At 50.7% G+C, this 19,320-nt stretch overlaps 1 protein-coding gene across 1 annotated transcript in view; it reads left to right on the top strand.

The window, feature by feature from the left end:
- Ca5a (carbonic anhydrase 5A) overlaps positions 1 to 19,320 on the top strand; it is a 28,607-nt gene that overhangs the window by 8,346 nt on the left and 941 nt on the right. The window contains exons 3-6 of the mRNA XM_034522273.2: positions 9,013 to 9,131; positions 12,974 to 13,069; positions 13,202 to 13,264; positions 18,712 to 18,867. Coding sequence (XP_034378164.1) covers positions 9,013 to 9,131; positions 12,974 to 13,069; positions 13,202 to 13,264; positions 18,712 to 18,867 — 434 coding nt within the window. The remainder of the gene's footprint in view (positions 1 to 9,012; positions 9,132 to 12,973; positions 13,070 to 13,201; positions 13,265 to 18,711; positions 18,868 to 19,320) is intronic.

The raw sequence follows: 19,320 nt of genomic DNA, 5'->3' as shown, positions 1-19,320 counted from the left end.
CTTAAGTGAGCGGGAGGCACGGGCTGTGGAGGCAATTTTATGGAAAAGTGTGATTATTTCGGTCTCAGTTTTGCCAAGTGAGTGCCAGCAACTGTAGTCACATACCAACAGGAGGCATCAGACAGTTGCCTAGGAAGTCACAGAAGGCAGAAGAACTCTTCCAAGAGGTAAGGGATGCGGTCTCTTGTAGATTGTCAGGGGGATGTACTACAGAGGTAGATACTGCTGTCAAATGGCTGAAGACCAGGGATCAAAAGGCCTTTTGGGGAGGGGGGAGGGAATGGGGGAGGGGTGACAGAGAGGGGTGGGGAGAAAAAGATGGAGACAGTGGACAGATGGGCGAAGGGAAGCTGTAACGGACATAGCAGCCAGGCCGTGAGGCTCAACACCACTGAGCCCCTTACTTGGTGAGGCAGCTCACCAAGTAAGCATCACACTTGGGAGATGGCTCATCTTCTTTTCTGGAGATAGGGATGATATGGGGGTGGGGGGTGGGGATCGGGGGGGGGGAGCATGAAATGGTGCTTCAGGCAGCAAGCTGGGCCTTGGGCGGCAGAGAAAGTGTGTATCCTGTTGCTCTACTCATTGGTGGGCGGCGTGAGATCAGTCAGCCCTGTCAGTCCCCTTTGTTACTGAAGTTGCACACTGGCTCCAACGGAACTGAAAGGAGGCATTGAAAATGAGGGTACCTGGAACCCTGCCAAAGGATTAAGCATTCAGCATCCAACCTCTGCTTCCCTCTGCTTCGCCTGCTGTGGTCGCAGCCAAGTGCAGGCTGTATGCCCTCTGCAATGCCGTCCACTAGAGGGAACAAGGCCAAGAAGCAGGAAGCAGACATTATTAGCCTGGAGCTGAGGATGTGGTCACTAAGACCTATTCAATCAGTACAAGCAACTATGTGACAGTGACGGGCCACAAAGCAGCAGGTGCTGAAGTTACTCTGTAACAGTCCTGGAAGGAAAGAAGAAAATCTAAAGAAAATCAGCCATCAGACTATGGAAACAAGGGCTAACAAAGAATTACATTTGCCCCAGGAATTTCACACAGGAAGGGAAAGGCTGAATCCTGGTGTCAGCCAGGGGATAATCACCCAATCATCCCTGTCCTTCTTCCCGCCCCCTCCCCCCCCCAGGGTTTCTCTGTGTAGCCCTGGCTGTCCTGGGACTCACTCTGTAGACCAGGCTGGCCTCGAACTCAGAAATCCACCTGCCTCTGCCCCCTGTCCTTCATCAAAGCACCCTGCCCCCTACCCCAGCACCTTGTAGAGAGATGAGCTGAGACAGCAGACGGTCACTGCTGGGTATGTCCACACACTGACTAGGTCTGTGCAGTTATACCCTTTGCCCTGTATTTAAACCCAAACCTCCTGCCAGGACACAGAGATGGACTTAAGGGCAGTTGTTAGCAACATTGAAAACATTTCTTTTCTCTATATTATCTGTGAAAATATCTTTCAGTGGGATATTAGGGAGGAGGGGCTGAGCCTAGCTTACTGGGGCTGCCAGAGCCCCCAGGCTATGCCTGTAAAACTTCCAGTGACATTTCCACTGTCCACTGTGGCTTCTAATCCTCTAGGTGACAACTGTCACCAAAGCCAAGGGATCCCAGAGCAGCTTTCTTCCTGAGCGCCCAAGTCCCAAACTGCTGCTGTCGGCTGCCACCTCAGGCCTGGCTCCCAGAGCCGGGCTGAGTTTAGAGCGCTCAGATTTTACTTCTGTCCACCAGGGGTCACCAGTTACAGGTCAGAGAAAGGCCTTGCCTGACAGAATAAGCCAAGAGGAAGCACCCAGACAAATCAAGGCTCCTACCTCAACAGGTGACCTGGAGATGGAACAGAAAGAACAGCAGCAAGGCCTCCTTCCTTATTCCTCTGGTCTCCACAATGTCTCTCAACAGACCCAACCCCAAGATAGCCCTCCACGGTCCTAGTTAGGTGGGGTGCCTGCCAGGACATCTCCATTAAAGAGAAAGCTCCAGGGATCCCTGAGATTGACCCGGAGGGTATAGATTGGTGAGTTCAAGATGCTTCATAAAGTCAAGGACAGAGAGAAGTGCCCGAAAGAGTCCTTCTAGCAGATGCTGGCTCCTTCCTTCCTTCCTTTCTTTTTTCTGTCTCCTTTCTTGGTCTTTTGACTTGGACTCATTATAAGACTCTAAACTTAAAATACCCTCTGCCTCAGTCTCCTGAGACTGAAGGTTTGTGCCACCAGGTCTGGCTCCTGATGCATGTTTTTTTCTGAAGCCCCGTCTGCCAATGTCTTTATAGAAAGGTCCTACCCTGGAAGAAAGCAGTGTCTGTTTCAGGTGATGTGTTGGTCCCAAAGATGGAGGGGAAAGACCACAGCCCCAAAGCATCATGGCCAAATTAACTAACACATGCTATTACTTAAAGTAAGTTGGTTTTTTTTTATTCCGGCACACAGGCTGCCTCCCCCTAAAAGCAAGGTTTGAGAGGTCAGCATTGGATGAGAGAAAGACAAGGCTTTTATAGCTCAGGGGTAAGGGCTACAGGGTTGCAGAAGAAGAATATAAGAGATGGTACCATCACATCAGGTAGCCATAACAATGTAATCATAGTAGCCTTTTGAAAGGTGGGGGTGGGAGATGGTTATAAGCAAGTTTTAAAAACAAAGACATAATTGCCATTCCTGGGCTGGGCATCCCAGGACCATCTGTAGTTAAGGATACAGGAGGGGCACAGCCCAATCCTTGAAAAACAGAGGCTTAACTATAAACAGTCATGAACCTAGTTGGTCTTTACCATAAAATGGCTTTGAAACCTAAAATGGAGACAGGCTGGTTCTTCAGCTGTCGCTTTGACCCTAACCTCCTCAGGAGCCCCAATGACAGTGACTTTCGGTACAGAGAGTGGCTGTGGTTTGCTGAGACCTTTGAGGCACCAAGGATCTCACGTTTGCTGTTTGTTCCTGTGAAACAGATGTCATTTTCCTTCTACAACTGTCATCTGTGAGATACAGAGAAAAGTGCAACGCCACACTCTGTGGAGGCCAGGACTGGTCTCAGCATGGCCTGGTGTTCAAGTCTACCTTCTATGGGGTTTGTGGTGTCCTTTGAGCACTGCCAAAAGCTGTTGGCCAGCTGTGACTTATCCTCACCTAGAGAGGATTGGGCACAGGGAAGTCCTTTGGCCTTTGACTTCACAGGCTGGCAACTGGTTAAATTCTAGGGCAACACCTGAGCGTTCAAGTCTCTACAAGATCCTGGTATTTGTGGTTGCAACAAACAAGGGCTTTCCAAGCTTCTCTTGTTCTAATTTTAAGCCCTAAAGCAGTTGCTGTTCCTGCCAAAGGCCTGCTCTGTCCTGGGGAAAGCCCAGAATTACAAATAGGTGGCTATTCAAAGGGACCGCTGTAACTGAGGAGACCGTTATCTCAGTGAGCTCTTGGCCTTGAATGTTAATAGTTATTTTACTTGGAGATTCTGACCCTGGCTGATATAACCGCCCTATTTTATCTCCATTATCTCAAATGTACCTACTCTCAGAGAACGCAGAGTGGTGGATGGTCAGGCCTCAGTGGCTGTTGGAAGTCTGGCGGGGGTGGGGCTGGCAAGCAAAAGGTTTTCTTTCCCAAGACTTAGCCTGCTACCTTTTAAAATTAGTGGTTATATTATCATTACAAAAAGTCAGTTATCTATTACTTTATCTGATTCTGTAGCCTTTATCTCAGGTCCCTTACCTCCAAGGAAAGTAACAGGATGTAGCTTTGAACTCTGGAACCAAAGTCAATGGTCTAAGTGTTCAACAGGAGCTGGGGTCAACAGGTCACCTGGGACAGGTGCTTTTTAACTCCTCACTTCCTGTGCACTGGTGAGTTCTATGTCAACTTGACACCACCCAAAGTCCTCTTAGAAGAGAGAATCTCAGTTGAGAAAATGCCTTCACCATACTGGTCCAGGATCAGATTGGTCTTGGCTGATGATGGGGGGGGGGGGGGCATGCCCATTGTGGGTGTGGCCAAACCCTGGACCGGTGGTCCTGGTTTTATAAGAAAGAAAGCTGAGCAAACCATGTGGAGCAAGCCAGTAAGCCGCACGCTCCAAGGCCTCTACACCAGCTCCTGCCTCCCGGTTCCTGCCCTGACTTCCCTCAGTGATGGACTAGGATGTGGAAATGAAACGAGCCCTTCTCTCCCCAGGTTGTTTATGATCATGGTGTTCACCACAGCAACAGAGACCCTAAGTAAGACACTCTGTGTCCTCCTCTCAGAGCTGGGCTTCTAGCACCTGTTCTGTAAGGTCACATCCCTTGGGGGAACTCCCAGTTCCCTTTGCATTGTCCAGCACATAGCTTGTTGGCCAGTCACCCCATGGTGTGACTCTGAGTCTACACCTCCTGCTGCCAGCTCCATGAGCTGGAGACCAGACAACAAAACGTGGGGACATGGAGATTGGGCCCGTGACACTTGCTCTCAGCTGTCTCACCTCCAACACTCATTCGAACAGCTTTGGTTCTGTTTCTTGGAAGGTTTCCTACACGTTGGACGCTCTAGTTCCCATGGGACACAGTCCTTACCGGGACTCTTTTGAATAAGAAAACCAAAGCTGGAAGAAATGAAGTGCTAGGCCAGGATCCATGCCTGTAGAAGGGCTCCGGTGTGCTTGCAGATCCACCCCCGAGCCTGCAGATCTACCCCCATGCCCGCAGAGCCACCCCCATGCCTGCAGATTCACTCTCATGCCTGCAGATATACACCCCCCCCGGCCTACAGATCTACCCCATGCCTGCAGGTCCACCCCATGCCTGCAGATTCATTCCCATGTCTGCAGAGCCACCCCATACCTGCAGAGCCACCCCCATGCCTGCAGAGTCACCCCATGCCTGCAGATCCACCCTCATGCCTGCAGATACACCCCCATGTCTGCAGATCTACCCCTGAGCCTGCAGATCCACCCCTGTGCCTGCAGATCTACCCCCGTGCCTACAGATCCATCCCCCATGCCTGCAGATCCACCCCCATGCCTGCAGATATACCCTCATGCCTGCAGATATACCCCCCATACCTGCAGATCCACCCCCATGCCTGCAGATCCACCCCCATGCCTGCAGATCCACCCCCATGCCTGCAGATCCACCCCCATGCCTGCAGATCCACCCCCATGCCTGCAGATCCACTCCCATGCCTGCAGAGTCACCCCCATGCCTGCAGATCCACCCCCATGTCTGCAGATCTACCCCTGAGCCAACAAGCCCAGACCTGACAGCAGAAGGAACCACGAAGAATGCCTTTCCAGTCCTTAAATAAGCACACACTTGCTGCTTTGTCGTAGCTGCCTCTGCCGTCGAGGCTCATCTTGGAAACACTGTCACGGTGAGAATGTTCTGTTCCAACTTGAAAAGGTGCAGGATGGCTCCTCTGTATTGGATGGTGACGCCACACTATGTGTACAGTGTCCTGGGCTCAAAGCCCCGAGTGCCCAGGATTCTAGGCCTCTCTTCCCAATTTCACTTCCCCAGAGTCTCTCTTAGCCAGTGCAAGTCACATGGTTACCTTACCTTGCTGGGAGATATTAAGACTCCACCTGCCTTTCCACTGAGCTTCCTGGGCAGGTCAGCAAGTACTCTCCCCTCAAATACCCTTGTGTGTGTGTGTGTGTGTGTGTGTGTGTGTGTGTGTGTGTGTGTGTGTGTGTTTCCAGACAGGGTCTCATTATGTAGCCCTGGCTAGCCTGGAATTCCATATGTAGACTAGGCTAAGAACTCATAGAGATCTCATGTCTCTGCCTCCGGAGTGCTGGGATTAAATGTGTCCGTGACCACGCCTTCCCTTATTTTTATTAGGTGTACTGAAGCCTTTGGAGTTCTTGTCTTTGTGTGAGCTTGCATGATCCCCAGCACAGGGTCATCCCCATAAAACTAGCCAGCTCCTTGTTCAGATATAAACAATGCCTCTGGTTGGTGTGAGAGAAAAGTCATCCCTTCCTGTCCCAGATGGCTCCCAGCTGCCCTTCATGAGGCTGTCCACCTTTGAGGGGCTGACATGTTTCGCTGAGGCAGGCAGGGACTCCAACTCATAGGGGCTATTCTGCAAAGGGTCTCCTGATGTTTTCAGGGAAAGTGGAGAGCTAGTGCCGGTCCCCAGTTTGACTATGGTGGTCTTTAGACTTCATTTGTCAAAGGACAATGACTGGATTTGTAGCCCAAGAGAACCATAGAGAACCCTGGGATGCAAACTCTACCACAGATTTGCCTCAGCCTGGACCCTCTCGTCTGCAGACCAGAACCTCAATTCCCAGTGTATGAGTGCCACCCACTAATCAGATGGTCTTCACCGGGGAGAAGGCTGTGTCTGCGGATGTTGGAGATTGGTTCTAATGCTTTGATTCAGTTGGGAATCTGCGTGTCCAGATGTTGAAGGTCCTTGTCCCCAGTTGGTTTTTGATCAATCAATAAAGATGCCAATGGCCAATGGCTGGCCACCAGGTGGGACACTTAGAATTGTGCAGGTAGAACATAGAGAGGAACAGGAGATTTGCCATGACTTGGGGGAGAAGGATGGGATGCAGGAGCAGCAGGAGATGAAGCCAACCAGCCATGTGAGACTTCAGGGAAGTGGCCAGTGATCACTTCCCTGATTGGGCCTGGGATAGCAGGGGAAGGTTTAGGAGTGCCCAGCCTTTGAGGTAGCCAAGGCACTTTAAAATAAAATAAGCCAATGTTTGTGTGTGTGTGTGTGTGTGTGTGTGTGTGTGTGTGTCTTTCATTGGAGGTTACGAAGAAAGCCCCTGTGATCCTTTGAGAGCCAAAGCAGTATAGGCTACAAAAACTACCGCTCCATGTGGATTAGGAGTCCCGTCTATAATTTAGCATCGAGTGTGTGTATATGTCATGTACATGTGTGCACATGTGGAAGCCCAAGGGCAACTTCAAATCAGGTGCTGTTCCTCGGGAGCCATCTCCCTTGTTTTTTGAGACAGGTTGCCTCATGGCCCTGGACCTCACTAATGAGTCTAGGCTGGATGGACAGTAAGTTCAACAGATCCCCTTGTGTTCATCCCCCCAGCACTGAGGTGACAGGGGCACACCACTGAACCTGGGTGCTAGGGGTTAAACTCAGGCCTTGACTGTTTGTCATTTTCAAGACATGGTCTCATTATATAGTCCTAGCTGGCTTAGAAGTTATTATGTAGACCAGGCTGGCCTCAAACTCACAGAGATCCTCCTGCCTCTACTCCCCAAGTGCTTAAATTAAACACATATACCACTACACTGGCTCAAACTCAGATATTAATGTTTATAAGACAAGCACTTTACTGACTGAACCATCGAACCATCTCTATTTCTTGGCCCTCCTCTGTGCATTTTCTTAAATTTTAGTGTGTGTGTGTGTGTGTGTGTGTGTGTGTGTGTGTGTCTTTTGCCTGCATATGGATCTATGCACATCTTGTGTCCCTGGTGGCTACAGAGGCAGAAGAGGTATCAGATCCCTGGAAAGTGGAGTTATTAGATGGTTGTGAGTGACCATGTGAATCCTGGGCATTGAATTCCTGGTCTCCTAGAAGAGCAACCAGTGCTCTTAACTGCTGAGCCATCCCCTCAGCCTCTTATCTGAAGTTAGGTGATAGCTTCAGGTTTTGACACTCTAGAGCAACCATCTTGTTTTGGGATAAGGAGATGGTAAGGTTGTACCAGCCCAGCTCCTGTCCATCCAGACCATGGCACAAGCATGAGCTGGCTCTGTCCCCAGTGCACAGTGTAGTGCTACCTGACACACATTGCTTTCACAGGGAAAAGGAAGCACACGACATCCGCTGATGACAGTCAGCACTCAGTGGTGTCTTCCACTCCACAAGGCATATGGCTCATTTGCCACTCAGTGTTCCAGTCAGCTTTGACTATCAATTTGACATGGCCCCAGAGTCTCCTAAGAAGGAAGTCTTGATAGAAGGGTTGCTCAGATTTGATTGGCCTGTGGGTCTGTCTGAGGGAGATTGTCTTTGATGGTTAACTGATGTTGGAGGGTCCAGCCTACTGTGGGTGGCGCCATTCCCTAGGCAGATGGCCCTGGGCTAAGCTAGCTAAGCATGAGCCTGAGAGATAGGTGCCAGGAGCAGCATTCCTCCATGGTTTCTGCTTCCAGTTCCTCTTTGAACCCTTTCCCTGAGTCTCTTGGATGACGACTGTGACCTAGAAGATAAGGCACATAAACCCTTCTCTTCCCTAAGTCGCTTTGGTCAAAGTGTTTATCACAGAAACAGAAAGAAAGCTGCAATACTTTGATACAAGAGGCTAAATGCCCCAGCATGTCTGTTATATGCATGGAGGCATCTCTAACCAGGAAACAGGCTTCCCAGCTCTACCCTGAGTTCAGGCTTGCCGGCCATCCTGGGAGCACCTGCTGCTGCTTTCTGTGAAGGCTGGAGTGTCCAGCAGGCTTTGATGGAAGTGTGTCAGCTACAGATAGAAATGTGGTTAGCCACGTGGACGCTCATCCACCGGGCTCCTAGCACTACCCTGGACCGTTGAGCTTGTCTCTGTTCAGGAAGCCTGGAAGACCAGGTGTGATGCACACACTGCAATCCAGGAGGAACTCAGGAGGCTGAGGCCAGGGGATCGGAAGTTCAAGGTCATTCTCTGCTACAAATGGGATTCAGTGCCAGCTCGAGCCACATGAGATGATGTCTCAGAAGAAAAGGAACTTTCTGGAAATCCTTGTAGGATTCGTACCCATCTCAGAAATCAGATCTACAAATCTACACATACGGTGTCTGTGTGCAGTCACATGCAGGGACTCAAGGCTCTTACCGCCATCTAGTGGCTGTGTTCAGACTTGGTCTTCATCTATCCTAGAGCTTAGTATGAACCTACTGTGGCAGGCGCCACTCTAGGACTGAGGTGACCAAACACTGGCCGGGCCCACCTTTCACAGACCTCCCTGGTTTTTGTAGCACAGCAATCCCTTGGGGATAGATGCCCTGCCACCCACCCACATACACAGAGGCAGTGCTGAGCCCACACAATCCAGGTACATGTGTCCCTTCTCTTGTTTGCAGGGATCAGCGGTGGGCCTCTGGGAAACCACTACAGGCTGAAGCAGTTCCATTTCCACTGGGGAGCAACAAATGAACGGGGCTCCGAGCACGTGGTGGACGGCCACGCGTACCCGGCTGAGGTTCGTAAATGCCGTGAAACAACACACAATCGCGTGCTTTCAATCCCAGGCCTACCCTGGCCTCACTCTCCTCTGTCCCTCCTACACACACATACCAAATGTCCAGATCTGGAGGATTTCCAGGAACCTGGGGCTCTCCGTGCGCCCATTAGAACAATAAGAGCGGCTAGACCCACTTAATTACTGCTCCCTTGTCCTGGGGTGGGGGTGGGGGCGGGCGCCATAGTGCTTTGTTGGCAGAAGAGATAGAAATTCTGAGAAGTCATGTGACTCACAGACCCACATAGCACTCAGCTGTGGGCTCAGTGCATTTAAGGACTAGTGACGAAGTCGCATTTATCTACAACGAAAACCTCCGAGGTAGGATCTCCTTTTCCCTTTCCTCTACTCCCTCCTCCTCTTCCCCCTCCTCTTCTCACTTATGTTCCTCCCCTTCTCCCTTCTTCTCTTTCTCTCCCTCCTCTCCTCTCTTCTTCTCCCCTAATCCTTCCATCCCTTTCTCCTGCTCCTCCTCCTGTGTGAAGCTGGGAATGAAACCCACCCTTGAGTCCCGCCCCACCCAGAGGTCATCTTCTCAAAGGCCATATACTCACATCCCAAAGTATAGGTTGTTGTGTTTTAAAAAAAAAAAAAAAAAAAAAGAGCCAGGATATGTTTGTACAGGCGCGGTACGGTGAGGTGGAAGGGGGTCCCTCTGCGGGCTCGTGCTGAGGCATCCCTTCGCCCCAAGGTACCAGCCATAGGACAGGTATAGTATGGAATAGAGTTTATTTAAGACAAGGGGAGGGGAGTTAAGGGGGTAGAGACAGAGAAAGGTGAGAGACAGAGAGAGACAGAGAGAGAGAGAGAGGAGGGGAATGGGGAGAGAAGGGACAGAGAAGATAAGAGAGTAAGAGATTAAGAGGAAAAAGTAATAATTAAGACTATAAGAGAGTAAGAGAGTGAGAGAGAAGGGGCAAAGAGCCCCTTTTATAATTACCTGGCTGTTGCCAGGTAACTGTGGGGCGGAGCCTAGAAGGAATGCTAACACAGGTCACCAACGAGGAGCTGAGGCTCTGCAGCTGGGACGGGCAACAGGCGGTGCCTGGAGACCCCTGAGCACTATATCACCAACATTTTCCAACATCAAGAAAAATGCAGAGCCCATGTGGTGATCAACCATAGGGTTTCTACCTCAGTTCTCGAATTGCCAAATGCCATACATACCTAGTGGCTCATCTATCCACCCTCTCCTCCGTAGGTGCTGCCTCTGCTGCCCCTCCCATCTCTGCCTCCTCCTCCTCCCATCTCTCTGCCTTCTATCCCCAACCTGGGGGTACATTCAACAGTTTGGCTCTCATCTCATTGTCTTCTGGTTGGAGACGTGAACCAGAGTCTAGCCAACGCCACAGATGGAGCTCAGAGGTGGTGGTTGTTCATTCTGAACTGACAAGTGTGGCCACTAGAGTGTGCACGGTGTCTCTCCTCATCTAGTGGCAATCAAAGTTCTTGTGTCTATCTAGGAAGGCCTCTGTGGTAGCTGATCAACTTGAGAGCTCTTGGGCTCTGCCCATCTTCCCTGGTTCATGCCCAGACATCCCCGTGTGACCATGTGGAGATGAGGAGGGAGGAGGGAAAGGGGGCAGGCGAGTACAAGTCTGAAGGTCAAGGCCTACAGATAAGACTGTCAGTCAAGAGGCCGATGCAAGTCGGGGCTCTGCCCCTGAGACCCAGAGCTGCTTTCTCGAGAGTCTCATGTAGACAGGATAAGTCTACCCAGCTGGTCCCAGAGGCCATGGCCAGGCACTTCCTGGGAGTGAGGACCCAGAGCAGATCCATGGATGACAACAAGCTTGCTTACCACAATGCCAAGGGCTTGCTGGCCCTTGTCCGTGAGGACTCATGGTTAGGCACAATTAAGAATGCCTTTACCCGCCGGGCGGTGGTGGCGCACGCCTTTAATCCTAGCACTTGAGAGGCAGAGGCAGGCGGATTTCTGAGTTCGAGGCCAGCCTGGTCTACAGAGTGAGTTCCAGGACAGCCAAGGCTATACAGAGAAACCCTGTCTCGAAAAACAAACAAACAAACAAAAAGAATGCCTTTACCCCGGCTCCTGTGCTTAGGGGAAACATGTGCCCCCTGCTGTATTCAAGGAGCTCCGGAACTCCCTCTGACAAAGCCATCATATTTACACGGAACCCACCCACATCCTTCCGGACTAGCCATCCTCATCTCTAGGCAAGTTTAAGGTGAATACATGTTGCTATTTGTTTCATTTTAAGAAAAACACTGATGTAATATTTTTACTAGATACAAAATCCATGGGTGGGAAGGTACAACTGGGCACATACCCAGACTCCCCACACTCAGAGACTACAATTCCCAGCCACCAGGCTAGCACAGCTGCCTCCCTGCGGCCTCAGGCAAGTGGCACAGCTGCCTCCCTGCGGCCTCAGGCAAGACTCTGCTCCATTCCTTCCCGTTGTGAATTCCCACAGCCCCTTGTGAGTTCTACAACTCCATATCCAGGAAACAGAAGGATTACAAAATAAAAACAGGGCTGAGTTTGGAGTCAGATGCCAAGTGTGCTGCTGGGAACTTACCTCTCTGAGAAACTGTTCCATGCTGACAGTTCTGTGTTGTATCTGGTGACCCTTGTTCCAAGTGACATGTAGGTACAAATGACCAAACTTACTTCTGTCTTGGCAACTCAAAACACTTTTGACGGCCACTGGTCACTGCTAAGCTGACAGGTGGGGGATCATTCTGAATTATGCTCATTGGTGTGGCTGAAGATGTCTGTCTTCATTACTTTTCTGTTGCTGTGATAAAACACCATGACCAAGGGGCAGTGGTGGCACACACCTTTAATCACAGCGCTCCGGGGACACAAGCAGGCTGATCTCTGAGTTCAAGACCAGCCTGGTCTACAGAGCAAGTTCTACGGCTGTCTCAAAAAAAAAAAAAAAAAAAAAAACCATCATGACCAAGGCAATTTACAGAAGGAAGGGTTTATTTGGACAATGGTTATGAAGGATATGTCTGTCATAGTGGCAATGGGCAGGTACGGTCACAGGGACAGAAGCTGAGAAGTAAGCGTTTTAAACACAAGCATGAAGCACCAAGGGCAAAATGGAAATGGTCTTTAATATCTCTCTCTCTCTCTCTCTCTCTCTCTCTCTCTCTCTCTCTCTCTCGATTTATTTTATGTCTGAGTCCTCTATCTGCATGTACATCTGTGTGCCAGAAGAGGGCATCAGATCTCATCACGGATGGTTGTGAGCCACCTTGTGGGTGCTGGGAATTGAACCCAGGCCAAAGCTCTTAACTGCACACTCCCTCCAATAAGCCCACCCTCTTCCCTAAACAGCGCCACCCGCTGGAGCCCAAGTGTTCAAATGCTCACCGTAAACGTTCTCATTTAAACCACCGCAACCCTTATGGTCTGTGGACAGGAGCATGCCCCGGTGGAGGTCCCCGTCTGTCTAAGCGGAGAAGAGGAGATGAAAGGAAGTTTGCATTCATTGCTTTCTTCTTCTGACTGAGGACATGATGTGACCAGCTGCTTCAGGATCCTGCTGCCTTGAGTTGCCCGCCATAGTAAATTTTGAATCGTGAGCTAAAATGAGCCCTTTCTTCTTCTGGTTGCTTTTGTCAGGGTGTGGTGTCACAATAAAGCAAGAGTCTTCTTCCTTTCTTCCTTCAGTGATGCGAAGCTCTTGCAGCCTGTGTTTGAGGCGCTCCAAGGACTCTGGCCACCAGCACTTTGTGTACCCATGTGACAATGGCATGACCCATGGGTGGGCCGGACGGAGAGCAGTGTGACTGCGGTGTGTTAACATTCTCTTTCTACCCTGTTTCAGCTCCATTTGGTTCACTGGAATTCCACGAAATATGAAAATTACAAGACAGCCTCCGTGGGGGAGAACGGACTGGCGGTAATCGGCGTGTTTCTGAAGGTAGCACCTGCTGGGCAGGCATGCCTCTCTCACTGAGAATGGCCTTTTGCACACTGCCCCCCAACCCCGGGAAGCAGGGTGTGTTTTACTGTCTGCTGCCCAGGCTAACACTCGTGTGTCTGTGCTATGCAGCTCGGGGCCCATCATGAGGCCCTGCAGAGGCTGGTGGACGTCTTGCCGGAAGTAAGACACAAGGTAAGAAGCAGGAAACCAGCAAAGCTGAGCACCCAAGTTTCCAGAGTATTGACTCACGCAGGAAAAATTCAGAGAGTTTGGCAGAGGCTATGAGGCTCTGGTTCTGGAAAGAGAAGTTAAGGGCCGGTCCTAAGTAAGACTCTTGCTGCGAGCTGGATTTGGAAGCTTTTTCTCTGAGTGTAGAGAGTAGTGGCATATGTCTGTAATTCCTTGAGAAGGCTGAGGCAGGAGGATTGCCAGAAGTTCAAGGCCAGTCTGGGCTACATAATGAGTTTCAGGCTAGCCTGGGTTACAGAATGAGACTCTTGAAAAACAAACAAGAAAGAGGACTCGGGTGTAGTTCAGTCGGTGGAGACCTCACTGAGCAAGCACGAGGCCTAAATAAATTGCGTGTGGTGGGAGACAGCTGCAGTCCATGGAGGTGGGAGCTGGAGGGTCAGACGTTGAAAATCACCCTTGGGATACTTGGAATCCCGTCTCAGGAGGAGGAATAATAGGCTCTCTGTATATTACTGCCCAGCCCCCCACGAGACAAGAGTGTTGGACTTCTTGGGATGGCCAAGTCCAGCAGCCTGTGGAAGAGTCTGAACCCATCTTGGTTCTTACTGTTCTCAAGCTCAATATCCAGGAGTGATAAAGTCTGTCAGAGCAGACTGAAATGTCTACCTGCTACGTGTGAGCCTGTAGGTCACCGGCACACCAAAATGGAGCCTAACTGAGACCAAGGACAGAGAAGATCTGAGGGGATGGGTGTAGGCAGCCTGGGTGACGTACAAGCCGGTGGCAGGGCCCCAGTTCTCCCTGAAGGTGGCCGGGCAGTCCTTGTATACCTGAGCCTGTCTGGAGGGGACAGCAGAGTGACACCGCTGCTTTCCTTTAAGATCAGCCCACAGGGGACTTTGATGGAAACATGGAAATTCCAAAGAGATGGGTTTATTTATTCAGTACCACAACAAAGAATTCTGAGGCAAACGGAAGCAAGGTGGCCATTGGACATGGGGACATGGGGACAGAGGAGGCTTCCATCTGTCTTAACAATGGTGAGAGCTGACCTGCAGGAAAACGTGGCCACCCTTTCCTCAAAGCTCACAGGAGTGTTTGATCTGCTTCTTGCCTCCTCTTGATGTTGAGGTCCAGATGCCCCTTGGGATAGAGACAGATCCCTTACCCCTACTGTTCCGTGCCCTGGAACATCTCAAGGCCAAGGTACTGGGCGCCCAGCTCCTCGCCCTCTTCCTTGCTGGTCCACAGCCAGAACAAAACTGGAATATGGGATGTTTTCCCAGCTGGCCTCTGCCTCCCACAGGGTGAGAGAGAAAAGAGCAGGCTGCCAGTGGTGTTTACTCAGGGTCTGTTTGACTTCCTTGGAAGGTTCTGGAGCTACTTTCCCTCACAGGGTGACCACAGGGGAAACATGGGGTCTGGGACTCAGTTCTGGCCCTAGTCACACTTGCCCCCTGCAAATAACCCACAGATTCTAGGAGATAAAAGACTTGAGGACACAAAAAGCCCAGCCGTGGAGGGCTCCACAGGCTAAAGACTCGGAGATGTTGATGGACCCCTGGTCCTGTGGCTCTCATCTGCAAACCTGGGACTTATAGGGGTGTTTGGTATGTGGTGGAGATCCTCAGTCAAAAATTCTTGGGTCCATGGCCCTTGAGACTGCCAGGGAACTATGCGGTTTGACCAAGTGACTTAACTTCTTAGAGCCCCAACTTGCCTGTTTGTGAAATTTGGATCTTAGGAGTGGGCACAGGAGGGCCTTGTTATCCAGATTAAAGTGGCATGTGCACAAGGTTGGTCTTTGGTAAACTGGTTAGGTCCAGGCCCTAGCTATGGCTCTCAAAGGCTCATCTACTGTTGTGATGGGATGGGGGGTAGGGACACTGTGGCACATATTGGGGTGTTTCAAGCAGCAGCACAGAGCTCAGCTGTCTGCAGTGGGCTCTGAGAGAGCTCTTACCTTGAGGGGCACTTGGGGAGCCTATCAGACTTTAAAATGCTTGAATGTGTTGATTCTGAGGAGGATGGGGAGATGGAGGGAGGAGGTGAGGGACAGGTGGCCTTGGGGTCAAATCCCTGCTCAGCTGCTCAGTAAGCCCATCCCTGAGGATGGTTTGCTGCAGCTCTGGGCTCCTCCCCTGTGTTTCCACTGCCTAGAATACAATGTCATGGCTCAGGCTGGATGGCCTAGCTGGTTTGGGGTCTCCCTGAATCCTGGAGCTAGGAAGTTAAATCAGCAGGACTCCTGGTACCCTGCGTAGGACTTAGTATTACTGTCTAAGGGTCTTGATTGAGTTTATCTTCTCTGTCTCCCTGTGTCCCCACCACCACCAATGTGACTGCTCTGGGCCTGCTCGGTTCAGGACCCCAGGGACCACTAGGCCGCTCGCTAGGAGGTTCATAGGGAAGAGGGGCTCAGTCTCTGCACCCTGGAGCACCGATGTCCTGATATGATGAGCAACACCCAGGTGCTGAGCAGGTGGCACTCCTGCTGCTGAGGTGGAGTTTTGTAGGGATCCCCAGTCCCAGGCTGAGGCAAGGTGTCACTCTGCAGGTGACCCTCCTCTGCCTCCTCTTTGTTGACATGGACTTTGTGTGTATGCAGGTATGTGTGCAGGCCTCAGGTGTTGCTCCTTAGGTGCTGCCCGCCTTAGCCTTTAAGGCAGAGTCTCTCAGTGTCCTAGAGCTCACAGAGGAGGTGAGGCTGGCTGGCTGGCTGGCTGGCTGGCTGGCTGGCCAGTGAGCCCCAGGATCGGCCTGTCTCTGCTTCCCCGGTGCTGGGATTGCTCAAGCATACACCATCCCGCCCAGCTTTCTTACATACCTTCTCAGGGCTAACCTCAGGGCCTCAGGCTTGCAATGCAGATGCTGAACAGACGGAGCCATCTCTCCAGCCACTTTGCTTTTGTGCCTCATCTACTAATTCTGGCCACACTGGGTCCTTGATGTTTCTGTTGTCTCTCAGGCTGCTTCTGCCTCAGGACCTTTGCAACCGATGTGCACATGCCGCAGATCCTTCCTGTCTTTTGCGTTTGTCCTCAGATGTCACCCTGTTAGGCCTCTGGGACCATGCCTTTCCCTGTCCCCCACCTCGTCCTGCTTCCCCACCTTGTTACTTTTCTCCATGTAAGAGTCCCCAGTGTAAAGTGCTTGGTGTTTTACTTATTGGCCCTGTGGGGGTCTGCAGAAGGAAGTGGTTCTGTCCACTTTCTGTCCATGTCCTCAGCACCTGAGGAAAAGTTATGCTCACGCTCAGCTCAGATAGGCATTTGCAAATAAATGAAAGAAGTGCTTGCTTGCATGAGCAAAAGGACAGTGACATCCCATGGAAGCTGAGAGAGTCTTTATGAAACTCAAGAAGCATTGCAAACTCGAACTGTGAACGCAGGGCCTGAGGCAGAGGCCAGGCCGCCTCCAGCTGTCTTGAGAGGAAGGCCCAGAGCTTGAGCAATAGATCAGGAACAGATGGGTGGGGGGATGTGAGGTGGAGGGGGGATGGAGGGGGTGGGCTGGCTCCCACCTGCTCCCTGTGACAGGGAAGACCATGAGGGTTGGGGAGAGGGGCCCATAGCATGAACACTTTATATGTCAGGCTGCTTGAGAGAGACAAGGCAGCTGGGTTGGTTGGTTTGTTTTTGAGACAGAGTTTCTCTGTGGACCAAGCTGGCCTCGAACTCAGAGATCCAATCGCCTCTGCCTCCCAAGTACTGGGATTAAAGGCATGCACTACCACGGCCCAGTGACAGGCAGCTGTTTTAAAACTGTAAGATTTATTGGTTCAACAACTGTTGAAAACACATGCTGGGTCCTTAAAATTAAAAGAAGAAAAAAACAAAACAAAAAAAGAGTTCATCTGGCCCAGCAATCCCGTGTATGTATATTCACCCTGAGAACTTTTGAAAGTTGCCCAGGGCTAACAGCACCCACAGCATCCTGTTCTGAGAGTACTTTTAAAATAGCCAGAAGGGGGAAGCAGGCCGAGTGCCCAACATGGGTGAGAGCAGATGAAACACAGCCCAGTCATGTGGCAGCTGCTTCTCAGAGGCCACAACTCAGGGCACACAGAGCATCCTCGCGCACATCAGTAATTTCAGCACTCAGGAGGAGGAGGCAGGAGGGTCAGGAAATCAAATTTATCCCTGTCTAACAGATTTTGAGGACACCCTGGGCTACACAAGACCCTGTCTCAACTGGGTGTTGTGTCACAGGCCTTTAATCCCAGCACTTGGGAGGCAGAGGTGGCAGATCTCTTAAGTTTGAGGCTAGCCTGGTCTACAGTTCCAGGAGAGCTGGGGCTACACAGAGAAACCCTGTCTTTTTTTTTTTTTTTTTTTTTTTTTTTTTTTTTTTTTTTTGTTTTTGTTTTTGTTTTTCAAGACAGGGTTTCTCTGTGTAGTCCTGGCTGTCCTGGAACTCACTCTGTAGACCAGGCTGGCCTTGAACTCAGAAATCCGCCTGCCTCTGCCTCCCAAGTGCTGGGATTAAAGGCATGCGCCACCACCGCCCGGCAACCCCGTCTTAAAAAACATAAAACCAACCAACCAACCAAAACAGGGTGAGGAAGGAAGGAAAGAAAGAAGGAAGGAAGGAAGGCAGGCAGGCAAGCTAGCTGTTCTAATACCTGCTGTGCATGGCGAACCCTAACAATGACAAGGAAAAATCACAAAGCTCAGTAAAATAAGCCAGGTGCAAAGACAACTGCAAAGCCAGCCGTGGATGAACTCAGTCATCTCTGTGAGTTCAAAGCCAGCCAGGGCTGTACAAAAGAGACAGGTTGACTTCCACGAGTCTTCAGGTTCAGCGCTAGGAAGTAGTCTGTAGCTGCCAGTGGTCAAGGAAGAATGGGAGTCAGTGTTTAGAGGCAAAGAAAGTTCTGGAGATTGATGTGGGTGGTGACTATGTGAAGTGAATGTCCTTAAAACCCCCAAATTGCACACTTAAAAATGGTCAAAAATAGGACTGGAGAGATGGCTCAGCGGTTAAGAGCACTGACTGCCCTTCCAGAGGTCCTGAGTTCAATTCCCAGAAACCATATGGTGGCTCACAACCATCTGTAATGGGGTCTGATGCCCTCTTCTGGTGTGTCTGAAGACAGCTACAGTGTACTCATATACATGAAAAATATAAAATAATGTCAAATATGGTACCCCCATATATATATATATATATACAGACACACACACATATCTTCTCAGCCAAGGTATATAGGAAGGCATAACTTTCAGGGAAAATAGAACCATTTGGTAGGAGTCCCTTTTTTTTTTGTGAAGAAGAGTCACATTTTCTTTATGCTTCCACATATGACAATGGTGGCCATATAATGGTTGTTCAGAACGCTCGTTTGACCGTCAAAGCTGTGGTAAGACAGAGAGACGCTTGGCTCCTTCCTGGACCACATATATGCTGAACCCCCTGACTGATGGGGCCGTGGTTCTTGTCCTCAGGACACACAGGTGGCCATGGGACCCTTTGACCCTTCTTGTCTGCTGCCTGCCTGCCAGGATTACTGGACCTACCCTGGCTCCCTCACCACCCCACCACTGACTGAGTCAGTCACCTGGATCGTGCAGAAGATGCCCATTGAGGTGTCCCCGAGGCAGGTGAGCACTCCAGCTGAGTCACAGGCCCCAAAAGAGGTCATTTTTACCTGCCTCTTCATCCAGGTGTCATGGTAGGGTGTTGCTGGACTCCATTTTCTGGTCTATCTGTGTTTGTGTGTTGTGGAGGTCTAAAGTCAACCTCTGGTTGTCACTAGCAGGGTACCATTCGCCTTGTGCTTTGAGACAGGGTGTCTCATTGGCCTGAAACTTACCCATGAGGCTGGGCTGGCTGACTAGTGAGCTCCAGGATCCCCTGGCTCTGTTCCCCCAGTGCTGGGTCTGCAAGAGCATACCATCACGTATTCTACACTCAAATTCAAGGACATTACTGTCTGAGCCACGCCTCCCCAGCCCCGCTGACATATTTGAGATGTTCCCGAACTGCTAGAAGGGTTTTCCATTCGCATGAGAGTCACTGAGTGCGAGGCCCCATGATCACATTTTGGGGCAGCA

This window comes from Arvicanthis niloticus, chromosome 18 (genome assembly GCF_011762505.2).
Source record: "Arvicanthis niloticus isolate mArvNil1 chromosome 18, mArvNil1.pat.X, whole genome shotgun sequence".
In the NCBI taxonomy this organism is placed as follows: Eukaryota; Metazoa; Chordata; class Mammalia; order Rodentia; family Muridae; genus Arvicanthis; species Arvicanthis niloticus.
This window is presented reverse-complemented; position numbering and strand designations above follow the sequence as displayed.